The sequence below is a fragment of the Mesoplodon bidens genome, assembly GCF_964165515.1.
Source record: "Mesoplodon bidens genome assembly, chromosome: 5".
NCBI lineage: Eukaryota > Metazoa > Chordata > Mammalia > Artiodactyla > Ziphiidae > Mesoplodon > Mesoplodon bidens.
Genome location: NC_138161.1, coordinates 16,324,281 through 16,349,756, shown reverse-complemented (window position 1 = coordinate 16,349,756; position 25,476 = coordinate 16,324,281). Strand labels below are relative to the sequence as shown.

At 40.7% G+C, this 25,476-nt stretch overlaps 2 protein-coding genes across 2 annotated transcripts in view; one reads left to right on the top strand and one right to left on the bottom strand.

Moving 5' to 3' along the window:
• Positions 1 to 1,420: 1,420 nt before the first annotated feature.
• On the bottom strand, positions 1,421 to 8,652 carry LOC308617505 (uncharacterized protein; the record flags this gene model as incomplete). The annotated part of the gene is made up of 4 exons (XM_081234711.1): positions 1,421 to 4,326; positions 4,577 to 5,408; positions 5,770 to 5,905; positions 8,570 to 8,652. 4 exons carry the CDS (start codon positions 8,650 to 8,652, stop codon positions 4,088 to 4,090), a joined length of 1,290 nt encoding a protein of 429 aa, XP_081090837.1. The 3' UTR covers positions 1,421 to 4,087.
• Positions 4,562 to 25,476, top strand: part of BACH1 (BTB domain and CNC homolog 1) — a 46,736-nt gene continuing 25,821 nt past the window's right edge. Inside the window, exon 1 of the mRNA XM_081235502.1 lies at positions 4,562 to 4,648. The gene's annotated coding sequence lies outside the window, so the exon portion shown is untranslated. The remainder of the gene's footprint in view (positions 4,649 to 25,476) is intronic.

Below are 25,476 nucleotides of genomic sequence, written 5' to 3'. Positions count from 1 at the left end.
TTCCAACTCTCTTCTCTCATCTCCCCAGTTGTGCAGAGCAGTCAGGCTACACTCAGAATCCTGAGGGTCTCACCTTCTACCCGTAAGCATTTATATGTGTGTATGTATATACACATATATATATTTTTTGAGTATGATTTTTAGCATTAGCTTCTGAGAGAATAACAATTTCTCTACTTCAATAGATAAATATATACGGCAGAGTGAGAGAAATTGGGGGTACAATTAATTTGTAATTGAGGAAAATCTCAAGTGTCACCTCAGATCAAGAAGCTTAACACAGTTTAAAATTAACCAGTCTCTTCTACATATTTTCTGTTTTATTTATCTGAACTTTCCTCTAAGCCTTGACTATCGCACTTGTGGGTCTTCTCACAAAATTTAACTACATTTTCATGCCCTACTTCATCATCAGATATTTTCTTTAACCAAACCACCCCAAGACTCAGTGGTTTAAAACAGCACTCATTTTATTATCTTATAATTCTGTGAGTTGAATGGGCTCCGTTCAGAGTATTTTTTTTCCTTTTGGCTGGGGCTGGAGTCATGTATAAACTTGACTAGAACAGAACAACCAAGGTGGCTCACTCACATGACACATTTAATGCCAACTATTGGCTGGTTGTTCTGCTAGGGCTGTTGCCTGGAGAGGCTATACATGTCCCATGCTGGGCTTGTCACAGCATGGTGACTTGTCTGTGAAGGAGGGTGCCAAGAAAGAGGAAGTGGGAGATGCCAATCCAAAGACTAGACCCAGAACTAACAGAGCGTCACTTCTGCAGTGTTCTCTTGGCTATGCAGTTACAGGGCCAACCCCGATTCGAGTGGATGGACAACAGATTCCCCTTCTCAATGGGGAGAGTGACAAAGAGTTACTCCAGTTGGTTTTTTTTTTTTTTTTTTTTTTTGCGGTATGCGGGCCTCTCACTGTTGTGGCCTCTCCCGTTGCGGAGCACAGGCTCCGGACGCGCAGGCTCAGCGGCCATGGCTCACGGGCCCAGCCGCTCCGCGGCATGTGGGATCCTCCCGGACCGGGGCACGAACCCATGTCCCCTGCATCGGCAGGCGGACTCTCAACCACTGCGCCACCAGGGAAGCCCTCCAGTTGGTTTTTGGAGGCACAAGAATTTTTCCCTACTTGGACCCTACACTGTGCCACTTTGGTTGTCATTAAATCTGGTATTCAAGTAGCACCTCTTTCACCAATTTGGCCCCTGTCACGTTAAGTTCTTCTGCTCCAATATTGTGTTCTTTCTTTCTCTTTTACTGCCTTTAAAAAAAATTGAAGTATAGCTGATGTACAATATTATATGTGACAGGTGTACAATATAGTGACTCAGAATTTTTAAAGGTTATACTCCATTTATTGTTATAAAATATTGGCTGTATTCCCTGTGTTGTACAATATATCCTTGTAGCTTTATAATTTCTGCCTTTTTTAAATCTTAGAATCTGTGAATATCCCAAGTCAGAGGCTACATTCCTTTCACCTTACCTTTCATTTCAGATAGCACGTAAACACTAGGGTGTGTTTGCCCATCCTGCTCAAGGAAGCCTGTCTTCTAATGAAATATGTTCACTTTTTACAAAAAACTTTCAACCTAGGGCTAGGGGTGGTAGGGCTTTAATTCATAATCATTTTTGAGGGAAGAAGTGTGAACTGGCAGTTTTTCAACTTGTGGCAACCTATTCTTGTTTTATCTTGGTAATCGCTTACAGTTTAAAACAATTTGTTCAACCTCCAAATATAATTGATTTAGTGAATGAATATTTAGAGACAGAAGGAGCTAAGGCAATGGAAATGGAGTGAATGAGGTTCTCCAGAATTAGCTTCTAAAAACTATCGCATGACTTAAATACCTCTACACACTCCCTTCAGCCCATGGGATAAAGTTCAAACTGTAGGCACAGTGCATGAGGCCCTTCCCATTCTGACTTGGTTTTATATCATTCTCTAATTTTGCTTTTTTGCCCTGCACCTAATATACACCATAAGCTTTAACTCAGTACTTCTCAAGTGATGTTTGAAGACCATTTGCATAACTATTAAAAATAATGCAGATCCTTGGGTCACATTCAGACTTATGAAACCAGAATCTTTGGGGGCAGAGACCAGGAATCTACATTTTTAACAAGTACCCCAGAGTTTCTTTTTTTTTTTTTTAATTTTTACTGGAGTATAGTTGCTTTACAATGTTGTGTTAGCCTCTGTTGTACAGCAAAGTGAATCAGTTATACATATACATATATCACCTCTTTTTTTAGATTTCCTTCCCATTTAGGTCACCACAGAGCATTGAGTAGAGTTCCCTATGTCATACAGTAGGTTCTCATTAGTTGTTTATTTTATACATAGTAGTGTATATATATCAATCCCAATCTCCTAATTCATCCCCCCTTCCCCCCCTGGTATTCATAAGTTTGTTCTCTACATCTGTGTCTCTATTTCTGCTTTGCAAATAAGTTCGTCTGTACCATTTTTCTAGATTCTACATATAAGCGATATTATATGATATTTGTTTTCTTTCTGACTTACTTCACTCTGTATGACAGTCTCTAGGTCTATCCATGTCTCTGAAAATTGCACTGTTTTGTTCCTTTTAATGGCTGAGTAATATTCCACTGTGTATATGTACCACATCTTCTTTATCCATTCCTCTGTTGATGGACATTTGGGTTGCTTCCATGTCCTGGCTATCCAGAGATTCTTATGAACACTAAAGTTTGAGAGTAACTCCTAACAGCCTTGGTATTCTCAACACCTTGATATACCTTTGTAAGACTTTTCAAACAATTTAACATATCAGAGCATATGCTAGAAACTTTCACTGCCATTTATCGAGAGTACAGAAGGAAGAGTTCCTTGCAAAGAGGAAGGGTCTGTTCTTCCTCTCGAAGAAACTGCAAAGGTGTGGGAGGAAGGAAGACTAGAATTCCACTGGCTTTGGGTGGAAGGTGAATGAAGCCTCAAAAATGTTCAGGTGCATGTAAGAACCTCAGTCCTTTCATGTCTATTTCCAACTGTTCTTTCCTCCTTTCTAACTAAATATTTTTACCCCACCATGAACTCAGGTAGCCTGAAATGCCATCTGCCTCCTACGTCTGGACTATTGCATATGCTCTTCCCTCCCTGGACTGCAGGGCCCCATTCTTCCCAGTTAAGACCCAATGCAAATGTTACCTACTGCCCAAATTCTAGGTCACGGTGAATCACTTTACCCCTTGCACTCCCACACGATTTCACTCATCATTTTCTCATGTATTTTGGATGTAACTCAAATGTCCCTAAGTCTCACCGCCTGTGAATACAAACGGAGCCATGTTAGTGATAATACTTGACTTCATTAACTTGGCAGTCTTTTTTTGCCCTGAGAGGTCCAGGGCTGTCTTCCTGTGTGCAAGAATGAGCCCACACATCCTGGTGCTGATGCTGTCCAGCCATCGACTTCTTTCTGTCTTTCGACCTGAACTCAAAAGCCAACGGCAAAATCCCTCTACAAGATCCCAACTCCAATCAGGTCGGCTGGCACAGTGCCAGAGCGCTTGGGTCTCCCTTTAGATTGGTAAGTGTAGGCTTTGCCAGGTGCACATCTTTTCGCACAGTCAGTGCTTTGAACTCCAGAGATGCTAAATGGCTTGGGAACTTAATTTTAACACCAACAATTGGATGAACACCGGAAGAAGCAGCAGAAGATGAAAGCCTGACCTGGGCTTGAGATGAGCCGGCTGACACCACTGGGCGCTCAACCTGGTTCCAAGTTTCCTGGCGGCCACCACGTAAAGGGAACACCTGTCAACTGAGGCCACTGTTTTCACTGTCAGACAAAAGTAGGGCGGCCAGATGCTTTCTACAAAATCCTGGATGCACTTGATGCATCCCTATCAAGAAGCTCAAAAACCTTGCGAACCTGGGCGCCCCACCACCCCCTGGAGAAGGCAGAGGAGAAGCTCTGCTGCGGGGGCTGCCAAAAGCTACCCCTGAGGGGGTCTGGTCTGGGGAGGGGCGTGGCCGGCTCTCGTCCTCCCTGCTGGTGTCCGCTGGCACTCGATTCCGGGTATCCCGGCAACACTTAGAGCGAGCAGGCCGTCAGGCTTTTCTTTCTGCTTTCAGCAGGTAAGGAGGAGGTGGTCCTCGGGTGGCTTTTTCGTTCAGGCTGCGGGCTGTGCCCGCAAAGGGGCGCTGCCCACGGAGGTTGCGGGACCCCGCCGGCGCCTCCTCGAGGCCTGCCCTGCCCAGGGCTCGCGCGATTCCTCCCTGCATCCCCTCGTGTGGGCTTCTGGCTACGCGCAGGCAGCCGCAGGGATCCGCGTACTGATGCTTCCTGGCTGGCGGGGCGGGGCCTTTAGTGAGGGCGGGGTTTAGGCGCTACGGAGCGGGAAGGGCGGGGTCTCGCGAGGCAGGCCTACGGGGCGGGACCTCGCGAGGCGGGCGGGGCTTGGGCGCCAGGAGGGGGCGGTGGCCGCGGCTGCGGAGGGAAGGGGAGGGAACGAGAGGGGAAGGGAGGGGAGGCGAGGGAGGAAAGGGAAAGGAAGGAGAGGGGAGGGGGCGGCCGGCCGCGGAGAGGGAGTGAGTCACCTGATAGCTGCCCGCGCGGCCCGCCAGGCTCGCTCGCTGCCGTCAGTCGGGCTGCGTCGTGCCTCGGCTCTGGTGAGTGACTCGCCTGTCCCGGGCGCCCTTCCCCGGCAGGGTCCTCGCGGCGGCGTCTCGCGCGCGGTCTGGGCCGCCGGCCTGTGAGGGGCGGTCCGCGGGCAGGTCCTGGGGAGGCGGTGAGGGAGACCGGGGTGGCTGCTTTCTGGGCAGGGGGCATTAAGCGGGGCCCGCGGGGGGCGGCTGCGGCTCCCGTTCCTGGAAGTGGCCGCGTCCGCCGGAAGGGGCGACGGGTCGGCGCCCCGTGGCCCCGCGCGCGGCCGGCGCCGTTGTTTACGAGCCCGCGCTGTACTTTATCCCGGGCCGGCGGGCGGGGGGCCGCGATGTGCTGGGGCCCGGGCGCCCGCTCCCCCTCCCCCTCCTCTCGGGCACCCGGGTCCGAGCCCGCCCCCCCCCTAACCCCCAGCCGGCGCGCGGCCCGCCGGGGCTGTGACACATCAGCACCGCCCGCGCGGCCGGCCCGGCTCCGTATCGTCCCTCCGCCTCCTCCCACCACGCTCGGCAGCCGCCGCGTCCGGCGAGCTGTTTGCCTCCCGTCTGCCCAGCCTGGGTGTAGGTCGCGCCTGTAATCACGTAAGAAAGGCCGAGTTCGTGGCTGGAGCAAAAAACACCACCCTGCGGGGCTGGGTTTAGCGAAGGTTGGTTTGGGGGCCCGGAGATCCCAGGGCTCCCTTTGTTGGAGTTTTGCCCGCGCGTTGTAATTAAAGACTCCCACAGTCGGGTGAGAGTGGGTGTTGATCGTAGAGACACCAGCTTTGTGCTAGTCTAATGAAACGCGAGTTCCATGGCTTTCTCGTTCTTGCACGGCAGTTTAATGTCACTGAGTAGAATTGTACAGAAGGTTTTTGTGCAGTGAGCCTTCTGCGTTGAATTTGGGCTGATTCAAGGTATAGCGTAGTAGTGAATGATTGTGAAAGAACGTGTGTGGGAAAAACAGGCTCCAGTGTCACGCTTGAAGGAACAAAGGCTGTTTTGTAGGGATGCCTATCTTTCGGGAGAATTCTATCAGTATTGGGTCTGGAGGGTGCCACGACTAGGTCTTTGTTCATGTAGTTTAACACTGCTTATATCCAGGAGGGTTTGCATTTCAAGCAGTTCCGAAAGATAAAGGGTGGAAACACCGGAGGTGTTAGTGTCAGAGCGCTTGAGCGCTTCACATGGTCAAGCAGAGAAATGGGAAGAGGCCGGCTGCTTCTTCCTGGTCTTGGGTAGTGGTGCAAGGGCTGGGCTGGGCTGGAAGGCGCTTGCCACTTCAGCCTTTGGATTAAAGAAGCCTGGGGAAAAAGAACACTTGGTGAGTCATCCTACTCCTGGGAGTAGGATGGCCTTGGTTTAAGTGATGGCATGGCATCGTGCATTATTGTTGTTTAACCTGTGGCTCTGTCAAGTGGTTTACCATTGTTCAATATGTTGGTTGGCTAACAAGGTAGATGACTCCTTAAAAAAAGTTGGGTTGCTGAGTCATTCGCCCCAGCCTGAGAGGTAATTAGGAACAGCTGGTGCAGATACTCTCATCACATGCCTCCACTGTAAAAGGCCAAGGAGCACTCAAGAGGGGTTGCTTCAGAGGCCTGAAGCTGGGGTTGTCTGTGTTGATACAGGTAATCAGTGGGTGAGGTGCCAGCGCTCTTAGGAAGTGGGCAAGGAGCGCTGAGGTGGTGGGTAAACACAGAGCAGCCTCGTGACCTACTGCCTGAGAAGTTTGTGCTGGAGAGAGCTAAAACTGAGGAAGAAATTTGCAGCTAGGAGTCACTTCTTAATAGTATTGTAACAAAAATATTTACTCTTCTTATTGTACTTAGTTTTTTGTTTCCCTTTTGTGGTTTTGTTGTTTTGTGGTTTATACATTTCAGAAAGTGAACTTAATTTGTTCTTCATAAAGATTTCTTTAGGAGAACACAAAAGGAGCCTTCCTCGTGGTTTTCATGGCCCCTGGCTTTTCATACATACACTAGTAGTTTCTGGTGGCAGAGAGGAGGGGAAGGAGAATGTGGGTGGAATTCACAGGTCTCTTTGGGTCGAGTCTCGAAAGCACTGTCTGAAAGCACTGTCGGGTGAAAGGCAAACCATATGGGTATCTGTCTCATTGTCTTAGTGATGGCGCTGGTGTCTTTCCATCTCGGATCATTACTTCTTGCTTTAAAAATGAGCGCAAGACCCAAGCATACAGTCCCTATTGCTGACAGAGTTTAGGGAAGGGAAATGTGGAGTGGGGGGGGATCTGACCCTTATCTGTGGTCAGAAGAATGACTGATTCTTACTGATGGTAGCTCATTAGAACATTTTGTAATAGAAAAAGATGCATTACATTTGGGACTAGAAGAGATAAAAAATCATGAATTTTTTAGGGATTAGGGTTTCTAAGGTGAGTGCAAGATGATTCATTTGGAAGAAAATAATAAGCCCTTGATTTTTTGAAAACTCACTTTTATATAAAATAAGAAAGACATTCATCTTCAAGATACAGGGTAACAGGGCTTCCCTGGTGGTGCAGTGGTTGAGAGTCCGCCTGCCGGTGCAGGGGACACGGGTTTGTGCCCCGGTCCGGGAAGATCCCACATGCCACGGAGCGGCTGGGCCCGTGAACCATGGCCGCTGAGCCTGCGCGTCCGGGTGTGCTCCGCAACGGGAGAGGCCACAATAGTAAGAGGCCCACGTACGGCCAAAAAAAAAAAAAAAAAAATACAGGGTAACAGTAGTACCTGCATGTTATATAACTTGGGTTTATGCCACCCCTTTTCTGTTGGGGAACATAGAGTTTGTTAACCACTGCCAGTAACACTCCACAACTGGGGTACTTTTTTTAAAACTTGTGATTTCCTCTTAAAAGCTGTCATTCTTTCAGATGTTCTTAATTCATTTTAATTTTTATTTCACATGTAGTTCTATTCTTTTTATGCTGTATTTTAAAGATTAGAAGTTTAAGTGTAAATTTCTTATTACATTGTTGATGTGGAGAATGGAAATAACAAATACATCGTTGCCTGTTACATATAATACCATGTATTTTGAATTTGGAGACAAGCCAGACGGTTGGTTTGTTTCATGGGTATGATTTGAAGTGTAGTAATAGGTAAAAAGGGTATAATGGGACCACCAGAAGATAATCTGCACATTGGAGTATAATTTGTATATAACAAATTCTTTGAAAGATCACTGTTACTCCTTGAAGTCTGCATTTTTGGGGTCCAAGTTTACAAGGGGCCCCTTTCACAAGGATTAATAAGACTTCATATCCAGCAAATCACTTGGGAAGTGGCATTCCCCCGGTTACTTCTCTTCACAGTGCTGATCCTCTCCAAGACTTACGTTTTAAGAATCATCCCGTCCTCCCAATTTTCTGACTAATGTTCTGTTAATGGGAGAATTGCTTTAACCCTAAACTCACATTTCCTGAGGGTTCTACTAAATGGAAGGTGTATTTTGTGTGGCTGAATGGGTGACTTAGGAAACTATTATGATTTTAAAAACTATGCCAAACAAGGTAATATGCCCAAGCTCAAGGTATGGGTAATTTGAGCACTATTTGCCAGAATCCAGGCCCCTTGGAGAGAGTAAACATTTCCAGACTGCAGATAAAATATAGACTTACACCACCATGAAACCTAGGCTTCTGGCTTAGTGCATAGCATTAAGAAAACTGAAGTTGTAGATTTGATCACTGTACAGTTGACAGAGAAGCAGTAAGCAAAGTCGTTAAAAGTGGGCCATCTGGAGCCAGACTGCCGAAGGTCAAGTTCTTGCTTTGTTACTTACCTGCTGTGAAGCCTTAGACAAGTTACTTCACTTAGTTGTGCCTCTTTTTCTCATCTGTAAAATGGGATGATGATAATAGAATCTATATCATAGGGGTTGTTGCAAAATGCATTAATATGTGTTAAGCAGTTAGAACAGTGCTGGCTCCATATTAAACATCAGTACGCATTGGTTGTTGTTGTCTGTTCTTCAGAATCAGGGAAGTGCTTGGTTACACAGCCACATTTTGCAGCCTCCCTGAGCTGCATTTCACCGACTGATCAGAGGAAAGAGTGAGGAGAAGCGTGGGTGTACAGCACGTGGCTGCTACTGGGAAAACAACTCAAGTGAACATTCTGACAAATCAGTAGCAGCATCTCAAACACACACCCAACTTCTGAGGGCAAGTAACACAGGACATGGCTTTTTAGTAAAGGAATCTAACAACCTCAGCAAAATGCTCTAGAGGCAGTTTTCACCAGTTATTTGGAATTGGCTTTTGAAGAAATAACATCTGCCATCCTGCATCTAATCTATTTTTCATGTTATAATAGAGGACACTGTGGTCCAGCAGGGTTAGTAACCTGTGTACCCCCTTCCTGCTTATTAACATCAGGACAGAACTCATTTTTTGATTCTCATTCCTGACTTGCAGTGAACATTTGGAATGTAAATTTACCTGCCAGTTACTTCTAAGTATTGTATTTTCTTTAAATGACATGTTTGTGCTAATATAGAAAAATTAACCATGATAAACAGTAGATATGTTTATCACGTGGCTTCTTGCACCCGTTAGTAATTCAGAAAGGTTGTGTCAAACATTTTGACCATCCTTTTGACTAGAGTGTAAGTTTCTTAATGAAGATACATGTCTTCTGTTTATCTCCATGGAACAGTGAACGTGCTTTGGCTGTGTTTGTTCAGTAAACTGTCATTTGCTGCACTAGTAGTATAATATGGATTCATTTTAGTTCTGTGGTTTTGAAACTTGGGGATTTTTAAAAGAGTGAAAGAGAAAACAGTATATGTTGTACCTCTTAAGTTATTTTAAATATGTACCGAATTGAAACCCTTGATCATTTAGAATTCTACTTTCTGTTTCCATCATTGGTGTGAGGATTGAGGAAGCACCTGGATTTAAATCATTTAGTTCATCTCCTGAGATAGAAAGAAAATTTGTCTTCTGACTTTTTTTTCCTTGTAATTGACTTAGAATTGGATTGAGCAAAATATAATTTGGGTTGTCTAGATGCTAAACCTCTTATACATGTAATACTTTTCTTTAATATGATCACTCCTCTGGAACAGTTTTATTTAGGATCAGGGACAGTTTAGAGAATATTAGTAGGATCATAAAAATTGTCCCCAAGCAAATATAAGGAGCAAAGAAATAGTGGTTGCCAGGATCTTGGTTGTTAATGACTGTCCTAGGAGCACTGTGGGCATGCAGTGGAGTTGGCGGGCTGCTGGCTCCTTCCTCAGTACTGGCACAGTTTAGAAAATGTTGCATCAGTGCAGGTGAAGCTGTGTGAAAATCATATTCTTTTAAAAATAAATTTAAGTCATTTCCTTAATGCCTTAGGAAAGTTAGTAATCAAAGGATATATATATATATATATATTTATAAATTTATTTATTTTATTTATTTACTTTTGGCTGCGTTGGGTCTTCGCCGCTGCACGTGGGCTCCCTGCAGCTGCCGCGAGCAGGGGCCACTCTTCGCTGCGGTGCGCGGGCCTCCCACCGCAGTGGCCTCCCTCGTTGAGGAGCACGGGCTCCAGGGGCGCGGGCCCCAGCAGTTGCGGCACATGGGCTCAGCAGCTGCGGCTCGCGGGCCCCAGAGCGCAGGCTCAGCAGCCGTGGCGCAGGGGCCCAGCCACTCCGCGGCATGTGGGATCCACCCCCCACCACCAGGGCCCGAACCCATGTCCCCCGCATTGGCAGGCGGACTCTCAACCACTGCGCCACCAGAAAAGTCCTCAAAGGATATTTTTGTAAGAAAATAACTGTTCCTAGCTTCTGTCTGGTAAAGTCATTTTCACTTTTTTAATTTGTCATTTCTTAGATTGAATCAGAGTCATAGTGGTTAGCTGCACTCCACTTCCCCATCCCCCATTAAAGTGGAATTACATTAAAAAGTATTTTATATAGTGGGGTCATTTTTTCAGTTCCTTTGTGCCTGGACCTTGTCAGTATCTCACCTCTAAGGTTATAGACTAAACCTGGTACGGGGAATGTCTTACCTTCATCTTCTGCCTTTTTTTTTTTTTTTTTACCCTGTCATTCATCTCTTCTTTTTACTGGCTGGTCAGCCTCTAGGATTCCCAGGGGAGATGTTTTTGGCCTAAGGAGATGAACTCTTAGGGTCTTATTGAAGAAATGGGAAGACCCTACTTACTGGTATCTTCATATCCTTAATGCCTTATTCCTTCTCTAAAATGTGCCAACGTTTTTTGGAAGTCAGTTAAATCAGTGAGGAGATGTACTTATCCATCAGAGAGTTTGCTATAAAATAGGTGGCTATAAAAGATTTATTAATCTTTCAATGAACTTATTAGGTTGTAATTATTAGTTTGTCAATTTGGAGTAAGTGGGTTTTGGTAAGATCAGTAATTTCTTTAGTGAGTATTTTGCACTGAACTGTTATTTTATAAAATGTAAAGTGGTTGTCAAATCTTGGCCCAAGACACTACATTTTCAAAGTACCTAATGTCTCTTTATTTACTCTGTTTTTCTGAGGAGTGTTCCCAGCAGGGCTCCTCTAGATAGGATTTACTACTAAAATTAGAAGGGGAAGTAAGAAAAAAGACATTGCCCTTTTAATCAGTTTTCCCACATTAGTAAGAGACTTTTGAAGTAGAAAAGAGTTTTGCCCAGCTGAATAGGGATCTTTGCTTCATTCCTTCATTACCAGTTGTCATCCAGAGATATCAAAGGAAATGCTGGTTAGGGATGAGTCTGTAGCGACGACCAACTTTGCCTGCTTCATTGCCTCTTGGACTGTTGCAAGTACTGTTCAAGCTCTAGATATATTTCTCTGGGTTTTTAAAAAAATGTGTTTTGCCTTTGGGTGCATGTCTGTTGTCACTGGCCTGGTTTTTTGCCTGTTCCAGACCCCAGGAGGTCTGGGACACCTTTTGCTCTCTGGAGCAGGTTGGCAGCAGTGCTCACCAGTGGCAGAGCTGCTCAGATACTAGCACGCCTCCCTGCCATTGCTTCTCATACACCAGTGTGGAAACATCCTCTTCTCTCCTACTGAGTTAACTTTGACCAGCTCTCTGATCCCTGGGGAGTAAAGAATAATTGTGTTTTTAAGTTTCAAGGCACTTTGGTCTCTTATCTTCCTGTGCATGCTGTTCTTCTCCGCAGTTTACACTCAAATACATATTCTGGTGTGAGTAGATAGTAGGGTTGCTAAACTCATTTCAACCTTCATGGTATGCCTACATGTTAGGTATTGGGTTTACATTTGGTTTATGAAACAAATATTTGTGCCTTGATACGCCAGGAACTTTTCTAGATGTTGGCAATACAGAATTTTTCAGAGGTTACAGTCTGACAGGCAGACCATTACTATAGCATGTGTTAATTGCTAAAATAGCAACATGTAAGGTGTGGCTTGAAACCATAGGATATGAGAAGCTTAAGTTTTGGGAAATTAAGAAAGCCTTAGGAATGTCAGTGATGAATGCATAATTTAGTGGAGGAGGCAGCTTGTTCTGACCACTCTTTTGAGAAGCATAGCAATGAAGAGTAGAGAAGAGAGATTTTAGTTGAGGGAGGTTGGGTCAAGAAGGTTGTGTGTCTGCGTCTGTATGTATTTAAAAATAAGGTCAGTGGGAAAAGGTTGAAAATGCAGGATATGTCTTTCTTTTGTCTGTGGCTAGTTCCTCTTATGGTTGCAAGATGACTGGCACAAGTTCAAGTGTACCAGTAAATATAACTGAGTTTCTTGGGAGAAGACTTTTTTTTTTTCTGTGATATCTCTTTATTAGTGGTAAAAGCCTTTCCCAAAGACCTCATAGTGAATACCACCCCAGCCTCTCCTTTGTGGGGCCAGCATTGCATAAGTTTACGCCTGAATCAGTCAATGTCAAGAGAAGTGGGACCACTGTGATTGGCTTAAATGGATTGCAATTCATCTTGGGTTGGGACTAGGGTTTGCTACCCCAGAAACTCATGGCCTCAGGTAGAGAGTAGATTTGTGGGCACAATCAGGATGTGGTTAGAAAATGAGGGGGGCGAATGGAACTGGATGGCCAACAATGTCATCCTTGCCTGCTACTTATATCAACACTACACACACATACTTCTGAGTAGAAAAAGAAAATGTGGTTGTCTTTGGATTTGGAGTTTTTGGTGATTTTTTCCCTCTTACATATGCTACTATGATCAAGTATTATTTTTACAGTCAGATCAAATAAATGTTTTATTTTAAAATGATTTTAAAATTGAAAATTTGCCCGTTCTATCCAAAAAGTTACATGTAGTAGGAATACATTTCTTTCAGTACTGTAAACCAGGGGTCCCCAACCCCCGGGCCACAGACTGGTACTGGGCCCTGTTAGGAGCTGCGCTGCACAGCAGGAGGTGAGCAGTGAGCAAGTGAGCGAAGCTTCATCTGCTGCGTCCCATCGTGCGCATTACCGCCTGAACCATCCCCCCTGACATCCGTGGAAAAATTGTCTTCCATGAGACCAGTCCCTGGTGCCAAAAAGGTTGGGGACTGCTGCTCTAAATAGTTCTAAGGTTCTCTGTTATTCTCCTAATACTTTCAGGGAAAGAAGAATATATAATAATACCTTGTAGCTTCTGATTGTGTCTATACCAAGAGGACCACTGTCTCTCTTACTCTGTAGGGCATGCCCATCTGTGATGTCTGTGCTCTCAGTGAGTGGTGAGGCTAGTCTGGTTTGAATGGAATGGTTGATTCATTGCCTGGATAGGCCAGCATTCTTTGGAACCCACATTCTTGAATCTGGGATACAAACAGGAATATCACTCCCTCTTTACACACTCATTCTTCTTCTAGGAGGGAAAGCTGTCCTGTGGTTAGTTTATTTGCCATTCCTTTCAGACTTCAAGAATAATTCCACTTTAATTTTATACAGTGTTCCTGTAGCACTCCTAAACTGTTTACTGCACTTTGATATGTTCAAAGGACTTGTGTTTCATTCTTGTTCCTTCTTCTCAATCCTAAGTTTTGGTGCTTTGTATGGATGGGAAAGGCAAGCAAATAATGTAAATACGTAAATTCTTAGTGTTGTAAATTCATAAAACAGAAAATGATTACTAATAGTTTTTTTCTATTTGAGAATAACGAATAGCTATGATAGATAGTTAGGGTAGGCTTCTGAAATGGTGTTACTTTTTTGGATAGAATTTAGAAAGACAATACTGCCAAAATAATTTTCATCTCAGGTAGGAAAACAATAGTATTTACCTACTCAGTTGTTCCTCAAATAATATTTGAACTGAGAAATATTTCAGCTTTTTTTTTTTTTTTTTTACGGGCTTCAAATTATTACTTATTTGACTAAATCTTGTGACTGTGTATTGGAAAGTAGCTATCTGAGAAAGTCTACAGCTTGTTAATCTCCATTTTAGAGATGGTAATTTTGACTTCCAAGTTAACATCAATAACAAGAAGTAGATTTTAAAATTTTAGTTTTAGCTATGTATATTGAGATACCTAGCGCTATAGTGCCTACCAGGGATTAGTGGATTAGGTTATCTTTAAATAAAGCGTTTCAATTTAGTACCTGTACTAAAATTAAAAAGTTTCATATCTGTGATTCACATTCTAATTGCTCTACTGTAACTGCTGCCTTATTTAATTAACATTTTTTCCTCTAATCCTTTTTTTTTGACTCAAATTTATTATGAGTTGGGGTGAGAAGGTGTTTAAGGAATGGTTGGGAATTTGAAGGGCACCTTTTTGGTGGTTTGCTTGTTTTTTTCAGTTACTTTGCATATGCTATATTTGTCAAGTCTTAGACCTACAGAGGGTCATTCTGACCTACATCTAGTTTTAGGGCTTTCACTTCCTCTAGGCAATCAGAAGTAAATAATGTGAATCACGGTTATAATTTTTACAGTTTGAAAACAAAATAACGTATGAATATTTCATTATGAATGTGGGACATGAACACTTATTATTCTATATGGAAAGTGACTTTTGGTGAAATATCTCCAGCTCTGAGTCCTTCGTTTAATTTTCCATATGTAGTTGGGTATAACTACAAACTTTAAGTTCAGCATAGTTTGGTGTCAGATTCTTTTTAACGATATATGAGATTATGTAATCCAAGAAGTATTAATCAGAAATTAATAAACTAAATATTGAGTAATAAGGAAAAATTTCCATTCCATAAATCCCCTTTTAATCTGTTTGTCTAACATTGTTCTCATCACACACACTGAATACTTGAGACATTTCCCTGTCTTGTTTTTTTTATCCTCCTCACTTTTACCCCCACCCTCAAAACAACCTTGCTATTCAGGCCATGTCATATGAATTGAAATGTAATATTTGGACCTGGGGCAGAAGAACTTTTTAACCTCTAAGTGACTGACCCTCTAAGGGCTTCAGTTTCCTCATTTGTAACCAAAGTGTGGAAGTGGGTTGTATTGGGTGAATGTGCTCTTTCAGTTGGTAATTCTTTGGGTCTGTGAAATTATCAGTTTTCTTGAGCAGACTTGTATAATTTTAATATTTTCTTTTTATCTTGTTGAGATCTTTATTAGGCTTACTGACATTTCATTCTTAAAGGTTCAGGAATCTCTGTATTTTGTAGTTTAACTCTTGGGTTTGTAGAACCTTTGAAAATGCAGTATTCTTTTGGTCATATTTTGGATAAAGATGGCAATAATAATAATAAAATGTTAATGATCTCATGCCAGGCACTGTGCTATTAAATGCACCCAGCCATTCAGTCCTTAGAGTAAGTGTTGATGTTGTTTTCCTTATGGGGAACCTAAAGGGTGAGGTCAGGTATATTACAGATCACACCGTTGGTAATGTCTGCAGAACCTTAATTATATCCCAGTACTTCCCGTTCTTTCCAATATCATCCTGCTGGTTGTTTTTAAATACCTTAAATTGATTTTCTTTTGCATTTCATAATTCTGTATATTTGGTGTTTAGCACTTTATCCTTTTCGAAGGGCTGTGTGACATAAGTAGGGCAGGGGCTCCCTCCTTAAGTCTCAAGGGTACACATTTGCCCGTGTTCACGGAGCTAGACCCGACTTGATGGGTTTTTTCTCCTTATTTTCCTGTAACAGTGCTCTCTTTTTCCACATCAAAGCATCTTTTTATTTTAAATTTCTATAAAATTTAATTTATTCTTTTGTGTTACTGTGATATCAGTGGAGGCTCCTGTGTTTTAGAGTTGCTCATGAATTTTCTAGATAGTGACAAACCAATATCCTGATGAGTGGAGGAAGTATCCATTATCAAGGGGGAAAAAAGTAATTGACATCCTTTGGGAACCTTCAAGACAGCTGAAATAAATGTGAATTGCATTTTTTCCGAAGGCATATTTTTTTGTTTATGGTTTGTTGTCTCTTTGAACATTTTTCCGATTATAAAGTAATATGTGTTTATGGTTAAGAATTTGAATGCAGAAACAGCAAACAAAAATTACCTAGATGTAACCATCGTTAACATTTTGATACATATCCTAACTAGAGGTGGAGGAACCAAGGTTTCTGGACATGTTAAATGTGAAATGCCTGTTAGACATACAAGTAGTAATTTGAGTATGCAGTTGGATACATGAGTATGAAGTTCAAGATAATAGTCGAGATTAGACCAAATATAAATATGAGAGTGTACAGTAAGTCCATGAGTGATCGTGTCCACGCTGTGAGTCTGGATGAGTTCTCGTAGGGAGTGTTACAAAGAGGAGGCGAGATCTGAGGACCAAGCCCTGGCTCTCCAGCATTTAGAGGTTTGGAGGATCCACCGAATTGACAAGGGGCTGCTGGTGAGGTGGTAAATCAGAGGCCAAGTGAAGAAAGGATTTCAGGGAGGGAATGATCACCCTGTTGAATGTTGCTGAGATGCTATCTAAGAAGACCTAAAATTTGCCATTTGGCAATGTGAAGGCTGCAGATCCTCACAAGGTAATTCCCATGGAGTTGAGGGGAAAAGGTCTGATTTTAGTGGGCTCAAATGAAATTAGGAGAGAGGGAAGTGGAGATGGTGTGAATATAAACAGCTTTTTTGGGGAGTGCTACTATAAAGAAGAGCAGTGAATTTTACTGTAGTTAGAAGGATGTGGGGAGGGTCAAGAAATTTTATTTTAAGAAAAGAGCCATTACAGTATTTTTGTATGCCAATGGGAATGTAGTGTATTCATTTTTTTCTCATATTTTGCTTGGTGAGACTTTGCAGAAGTTTCTCAATTTTATTGGTTTCCTTAAAGAATCAGCTCCTGGGGGGAAAAGGGGGGTGGAAGGGATTGGGATTGACATATATACACTATAAAAACTATGTATAAAATAACTAACTAGGGCTTCCCTGGTGGCGCGGTAGTTGAGAGTCCGCCTGCCGATGCAGGGAACACGGGTTCGTGCCCTGGTCCGGGAAGATCCCACATGCCGCGAAGCGGCTGGGCCCGTTGAGCCATGGCCGCTGAGCCTGCATGTCCGGAGCCTGTGCTCCGCAACGGGAGAGGCCACAACAGTGAGAGGCCCGTGTACCACAAAAAAACCCAAAACAACAAACAAACAAACAAAAAACTAACTAATGAGAACCTGCTGTATAGCACAGGGAACTCTACTCAGTGCTCTGCGGTGACCTAAATGGGAAGGAAATCCAAGAAAGAGGGGATACATGTGTATATATATATATATATATATATATATATATATATAGCTGATTCACCTTGCTGTCAGCAGAAAGTAACACAACATTGTAAAGCAACTATACTCCAATAAAAATTAATTTAAAAAAAATCAGCTCATGGTTTAAGTCATTAGTTCTATCGAAAGTAGCTGCAAAATTTTATTATGTGAGTGGTTTTCTTGGTGGAAATACAGTAGATTTCATTAGATTCTGGAGAACCAGCGTTCCAGTTTGGAAGTTTTAACAGCTTGTTTCCCTAAAAGATACCCTTACATTTTTAAAGATTCTATCTGAATTGATATCTTTGTCAATATGAAATGTTAAACAGTATGTATAACATTGTTCCCAAACAAGAAGAAATCTTACAATATTTTTCTACCCTTCCTATCGCCTAGTTTTGTTAAAATAATCTAAGATTTTGGTTAAAGATTGATTTTTCTCTTTATCAAATTCCTTTTCTATTTGAAGAATCTTTGTAAAGTTGCATTAAGACTTACAGCCAAGTTATCAACAGTTTAGACTTAACTGAGTTTCACTATTTTTTGTTTACTGTCTATTTAAACGTCTTTTAAGTTTATGTTTTTACAAAGTATTACATATTTTTGATTTAAAAACAATAAATTTATCATAAAGCACCTTCATCTGTTGCACACCTAATTCTGCTTTCAAAGATAATATTCATCTTTACCCATTTCTGCTATTTAATTTTTTAGAGACACAGACCTCTGTGTCTCTAAGACATTTATACCTCATTTTATTTATGAACCTAAGATGTTATCTGTTTACTTTCTTTTACCATAGATGTTGATTTTGTTTGCTTCTGCCATCCCATCAGCTGTATTTGTAATCATTCCACTTCTGTTCTTGGTCACCTCTACAATCCCCCCTCCACCTTTTTTAAAATTCAGTCTCATTAATCTAAGGCAGTATCTTTTGACTTTGCACATATAACTTTGTACGTTATAAGTTATATAGAAATACTACCTTTCCTTTCAGTTCTGTCTGAGTCCATCTCTCAGCTGGACTAAAATACCTAAAATTGATTTTCTTTTGCATTTCATAATTCTGTATATTTGGTGTTTAGCACTTTATCCTTTACGAAGGGCTTTGTGACATAAGTAGGGCAGGGGCTCCCTCCTTAAGTCTCAAGGGTACACGTTTTATTTTACTAAGGTTAATAATTACATTTCGTTTAATAACCATAATTAAGTCTTCCATTATTCTGAAAGTTGAAAACCAGTTAACAGTGTTCATGTTATTATATCTATGTCAATATTGGGCACTGGAAAGCTAAGTAACATGCTATTACACTTTTTTTCTTTATGGTTTCACCGTCACCCTGTGCCACTCAAAAACATTTCTTTCTTTTTTTTTTTTTTAATTGAAGTATAGTTGATTTACAATGTTGTGTTAGTTTTAGGTGTACAGCACAGTGATTCAGTTATACATCTATATCTATGTATCTATTCTTTTTCAGATTCTTTTTCTGTATAGGTTATTAGAGAATATTGAGTATAGTTCCCTGTGCTATACAGTAGGTCCTTGTCGGTTATCTGTTTTATATAATAGTGTGTAGATACACACTATTAATCCCAAACTCCTAATTTATCCCTCCCCCCCCCAACTTTCCCCTTTGGTAACCATAAGTTTGTTTTCTATGTCTGTGGGTCTGTTTCTGTTTTGTATATAAATTCATTTGTATCTTTTCTTTTTTTTAGATTCCGCATATAAGTGATATCATATAATGTTTGTCTGTCGTCTCTCTGGCTTGCTTCACTTAGTATGATAATCTCTAGGTTCATCCTTGTTGCTGCAAATGGCATTATTTCATTCTTTTTTTATGGCTGAATAATACTCCATGGTGTGTGTGTGTGTGTGTGTGTGTGTGTGTGTGTCTGTGTATCACATCTTCTTTATCCATTCCTCTGTCGATGGCCATTTAGGTTGCTTCCATGTCTTGGCTATTGTAGATAGTGCTGCCGTGAGCGTTGGGGTGTATTTATCTTTTCAAATTGTGGTTTTCTCTGGATATATGCCCAGGAGTGGGATTGCAGGATCATATGGTAGTTCTACTTTTAGTTTTTTAAGGAACCTCCATACTGTTCTCCATAATGGCTATACCAATTCACATTCTCACCCACAGTGAAGGAGGGTTCCTTTTTCTCTACACTCTCCAGCATTTATTATTTGTAGAGTTTTTGATGATGGCCATTCTGACCGGTGTGAGGTGATACCTCATTATAATTCTGATTTGCATTTCCCTAATTATTAGCGATGTTGAGCATCTTTTCATGTGCCTTTTGGCCATCTGTATGTCTTTGGAGAAATGTCTGTTTAGATCTTCTGCCCAGTTTTTGATTGGGTTATTAGTTTTTTTGATATTGAGCTGTATGAACTATTTGTATGTTTTGGAGATTAATCCCTCATTGGTTGCATCATTTGCAAATATTTCCTCCCATTCTGTAGGTTGTCATTTTGTTTTGTTTTATTTATGGTTTCATTTGCTGTGCAAAAGCTTTTAAGTTTCATTAGGTCCTGTTTGTTTTTGTTTTTATTTCCATTACTCTAGGAGATGGATCCAAAAAGATATTGCTGCAATTTATATCTAAGCGTGTTCTGCCTGTGTTTTCCTCTAGTTTTATAGTATCTGTTCTTACACTTAAGTCTTTAATCCATTTTGAGTTTATTTTTGTGTGTGGTGTAAGAGAATGTTCTAATTTCATTCTTTTACATATAGCTGTCCAATTTTCCCAGCACCACTTATTGAAGAGGCTGTCTTTTCTCCATTGTATATTTTTGTCTCCTTTGTCATAGAGTAATTGACCATAGGTGTGTGGGTTTGTTTCTGGGTTTCTATCCTCTTCCATTGATCTATATTTCTGTTCTTGTGCCAGTACCATACTGTATTGATTACTGTAGCTTTGTAGTATAGTTTGAAGTCAGGGAGCCTGATTCCTGCACCTCTGTTTTTCTTTCTCAAGATTTCTTTGGCTATTTGGGATCTTTTGTGTTTCCAGAAACATTTCTAACATCAAATTCAAGTAATAGTTAACAATTACAGAGCACTTGTGTGTGTCAGGCACTGTCTTAAGGACATTATGTATATTATTTCATTTGATCCTCTGAACAAAAAGTACTATTCTTGTCCCTTACTTCTCCCCACCCCCCCAAAAAAGGGAATTGTCAGAGAGATGTAAAGTAATTTGCCCAACTGGCAGGGTTGCCATCAAGCTATAAAATATTCTGTGCTGTCGACCTCTGGAGTTCTCTAGAGCAGCCAGCTGCCATGTTTGTGAGGTTCTGAGAGAGTCAGTCTTAGGTGTGCTCTCTGATGATTAATCTTTGTCTTATCTCTAGCCCCTTGTTATGGGATCTTATAGATGTCTGGGGTGAATACTTTGAAAGTGGTGTGGGAATGCGGGTGCTGAGTGAGTTGGGGAATTTTACTCTTCAGGGGAATTGTTGGAAGTTTTCACTCTGCTTTTTTTTTTTTTTTCCCCTTTGAGTTTCTTATAGGAGTCCTAAGTTAACTGGGATAGTAACTAGTACACCCCCGTTTCTGCCCATCAGTTGCTCAGATTAGAAAACCTACAGTTAACATCATATTTCATGGTGAAACATTGAAAAATTTCCTTACAGGAAGGCAAGGATGCCCTTTCTCACCACTCTCACTATTCAGTCGTTGCAATAAGGGGAAAAAAGAAGTAAGTGTAAAGAGGGGAAAGAAGTAAAACTGTCTCTATTTGCAGATGACATGATTGTGTACATAGAAATCCTAAGGAATCTACAAAGAAACTGTCAGAACTAATAAGAATTGAGTAAGGTTGCAGAGAATTTAAGGTTAATATTAAAAAAAAACTATTTTATGTTTACATAGTAGCAGCAGAAAACCAGAAAATGAAGTTTAACAAACAAATCCGTTTATAGTATCTACAAAATACCGTAAAATACTTAGGAATAAATTTAACAAAAGATATGCAAGCCCTCTTTACTAAAAAACATCAGAATAATGCTGAGAGAAATTAAAGAAGACCTAAATAAATGGGGAGATATGCCATGTTCATGCATCAGAAGACTCAGTTTGTTAGATGTCAGTTCTCCTAAAATTGCTGTGTAGATTCACTGCAATTCTAATCAAAATTCTACTGGCTGTTACAATTAAAGAAGTAGACAGCTCAGTTAAAAATGGCAGAAGAATTGAACAGACATTTCACAAAAGAAGATATACAAATGGCCAATAAGCATTTGTAGGGATGCCGAACATCATTAGCCATCAAGAAATGCAAACTAAAACCACAGCTCTATACCACTGTATATTTATTAGGTTAGCTAAGATTAAAAAGACAGACAATACCAAGTTTGGTGAGAATGTGGAGCAGCTGGAGTTGCCATACACTGCTGGTAGCAATGAAAACGATACAGTTACTTTGGAAAGTGTTCAGCAGTTTCTCAGAAGTTAAACAGAAACCCACCATGTCACTCAGCTTCTCCACTTCTAGGTATTTAGTTACCCAAGAGAAATGAAGTAATGTCCACGCAGATGTTCACTGAAGCTTTATTACAATAATCCCAAACTGGAAACAATGTAGTTGTTCATCTTTATTACAATAAAAAGTCCATCTACCATTAAATGGATAAACAAATGGTGGTACATACGTATAATGGAATAGTATTCAGCAATAAAAAAACAAACAAACATCTAATGTCTGCAACCTGATCGACATTAAGCCGAGTGAAAGAAACCCGAAGCCAAAGTACATAATGTGTGATTCCATTTATATAAAAATCATAGAAAATGCACGCTGATCGACTGTGACATAAAGCAAATCATTGGTTACCTGGAGCCAGGGGAACAGGGAAGGAGAGACCTCAAAGAGGCATGTGGAATTTTGAGAAGTGATAGAAATTTATCTTGATTGTGGTGGTGGTTTCATTCACATATACAAGTGTCAAAACTCATTAAATGCTCTGCTTTAAACAGTGCAGTTCATTCAAGGAAAATCATAGCTCTTAAGTGGATAAATAAAATAGTGACTGACAAGTGCATGTTAGAAAATATATAATTCAGTAAATAAGCTGTACTGGTATAAGCCAATTCTAGTTGCTAGTTCATGTTTTCATAACATAGTCATATTGCATTGAAGTGTAACAGTCCTATTAAGATCACATAGCTGCCAAATCTGTTAAACAAATAAGACTTCATTGTTTCTTACATTTTTTGTAGTAAGAAGGTATAACAGAAGAATCTGTTACTCTTGTTTTAGTTCTGGTACTTGGATTTCCTGTGTTCCTTTTTTCTTCCTTTATTCCCTTCCAAGCTATTTTAAACTTATTACCCAGAAGTTAACAAATTTGAATTTTTTGATTTGGGAAGTAAAAAAACCTTTTGTTTCTGATCTGTTACCAGGTGAGTCCATAAACAACTGTAAACTTCTGTAACCATTCAAACTTCTCCCTTCTAAGTATAATTTTAGCTTCATAATTTCACATATGGAATTAGACCAAGTAAGTATAACAAGATCCATGATTAAATATATAATTTTCAATAATAGGAAAAGTAAATGGAAAAAAATCCAACTTTCTCTCTATGGAACCTCACATTTGCTGTAATAGCCATGAGCTGCAAAAATTGTAGTGATTCCCTCACCACACCACCTCCATTTTTAAAAAGCTATAGCATCTTTTGTTACATAATTTTAACATAGATTGTCAGGTTGTTTTCCCATATGTCACTGTAGAAGTCCTTAAAACACCATGTCATCGTTTTTGGTGATGCTATAAGCACCTGTGCTACTTACCTTAATTCAAACTTATGTTTTCTGTTTTTCTTTAGCTTTTTTTGGTATATGCATCCATGTACCTTATCCAGTCATATTTAAGATTTTTTTTCATAAGGCTGAGAGAAGTGGATTTAGAAAATGTGATTATCAGATACAGTGTTTAAACAAGCGTGATATTTAGGATCTGCAGATGATTAAAGAAAATAGCAAATCTTGGTTCTGATTTATTCCTACTGGCTCTTTCTGGCTGGTAAGTCAGGTCTTAGAACATTGGAAGAATGCAGATTTAAGTTATTGTCTGTGATTTCAACTCCCATAGAATTTTTGATGTTAAGGTTCTTTCAAAATTGGGGATAATAACAAGAAGAGCCCTTATCTTTAAGAAGATTCTTTCCTATGAGCATCTCCACCTTAAATTTAAAAAAAATGTTTTTTAAAGGCCTTTAAAGAAAAGATAAAGGACTGAAGGTGTAAACACATGATACTGTTTGGTCTTTGCCATCCACTCGAAAAATAGAAGATAAGACTCACCTAATTTAAGAACAGTTAAACTCTTGGTATCTTGGGTATATTGTAACAGGTACTGGCTTAGCAGATTTTGAAGCTAAAGAGGGAGCCAAGAAGGATGGCGTGGTAGGAAGAATTTGCCTGTTTTCCAAAGACCCTGCCCTGAAATTGAGTGAGGCAAAAGTAATTGACAGGATGATGGGTGGTGGCAGGCAGAAGCAGTAAGGAGAAAAAGGCAGAAATTCCAAATGGCCACAAGAAAGAAGGAGAAGGAGAGATGGGAGGAACTCACCCAGGCTGCAGATGAAGGGCACTGCCGTTATATAAAGGCCAAGACATTTGCCTGTTGTGCCATTTCTGATGTCCAGGGTCACCAGTCTCTCATGCCCAGCCATACACACGCACCCCCTTGGCTAACAACTATTTTGAAAATAGTCGTTCTCATTAATTGAATATTATGGTTAAATGAGAATTGACCAAAAAGTAGTTTTTATTTGAAGTCTTACTGCAAATACCTTTAGGAATGCCCACATTCCTGTGGAAGTTGTTTATAGTGATCATTGTCATCTCTTTCTCCCCAAAGTACCATTTTCATTTTGAACATCTCCAGGTTGTGTTCGTCTTGAACGTAGGGACTGTCTTTTGTTAGTGTTTTCATGGGACCTAGTTTATTATGTGGCACAGGTAGGCACTTGGAGAAAGAACATTTGTCATTGTTCAGTGAAGATGAAGGATGTTCGGATGATAGTCTTTTTTATATGAATCCTTGGTGTTAGGTTACTCCCTGTGCCCTGCTACACTGAGAATTAAAAAACAAGAAGTCCTGTGAGACTTGAGGAGAATAAACGTCCAGCTCTTCTGTATATGTGGAACTTCATCTTTATTCTGAATTTCTGTTATGAAACGTTGTAGATCTGGCTCCATGATCCAATATTCACCTCAGGATTTTAAAAGTTTTTTTTTAAGTACATTATCTTTAAAGTTATTGAAATGTGATAAAGCAACATCATCTTATTTCTTTTAAAAAAATGATTTTGAAAGCAAAAACATTAAGAAGTAACTATTAAAACTTGAATTTATATTGTGTATATTGAGCAGAGAGTAGAAGTTATTTCCAAATTGAGATGCAGGAAGCTTTAAAATGCCTGTTCATCCTTTATCAGCATTACTGAATGAATCAGCAATTTGCTCAGGTCAGTGAACCTTATTTTGAACTGTAACAATAGATTCTATTTCCAAGAATATAGAAAAATTCACGTGTGACATAAGAATCTGAATTTGGTGTTAAGAAATTAACAGAATTTTAGGTCTGGCAGGCTCTGGGGGGGTATTATATCTTACTGTTTAGTTTTGAAAAATGTTAGAAGGTGACAGACGTTAGAAGGATGTATGCCATTCTTACCTGGTTTAGTCATTACTTAGTTATTGTTATTTGGTAAAATTGGATTATTGACCACTTAGATGGCTTTCAGAATTAGGAAAATGGAATTTCAGAACAACTTTTTGTAGTGCTCCATGCTAATGAGGCCAAGTTCGGGTAGTTATATTGGCTGTGTTTATAGTTGCCAACCTTTGTTCTCCTTTGGCCTGTTGCTCCCAGAGCTGGACCTCCCTTTTGCTCCTCCTGACTCTGGAAAACCTATCCAAGGAATCTTCTCTGAGTACTTGGCTCAGTGGCATTATTCCCTTATGTATTGGAATAGCTGACTGCACTGTGTTTGGAAGAAGATGTAGGTGATTGGGGTTCTGGGTTTATACTAAAAATGCAAAGTCATTTGTTCAGAAGCAGGTACCTTCATTGGGCCAGGTACTCTGTTATATGCTTGAGTTATGGCAGAGAACAAGTCAGGCAAGGTTTTGACATTTACGCTGAGACCTAAAGGTGAGGAGTTAGTCAGCTGAAGAGTAGAAGTCTAGGGAGTGGGGAGAGCATGTGCAAAGGTCCTGAGGTTA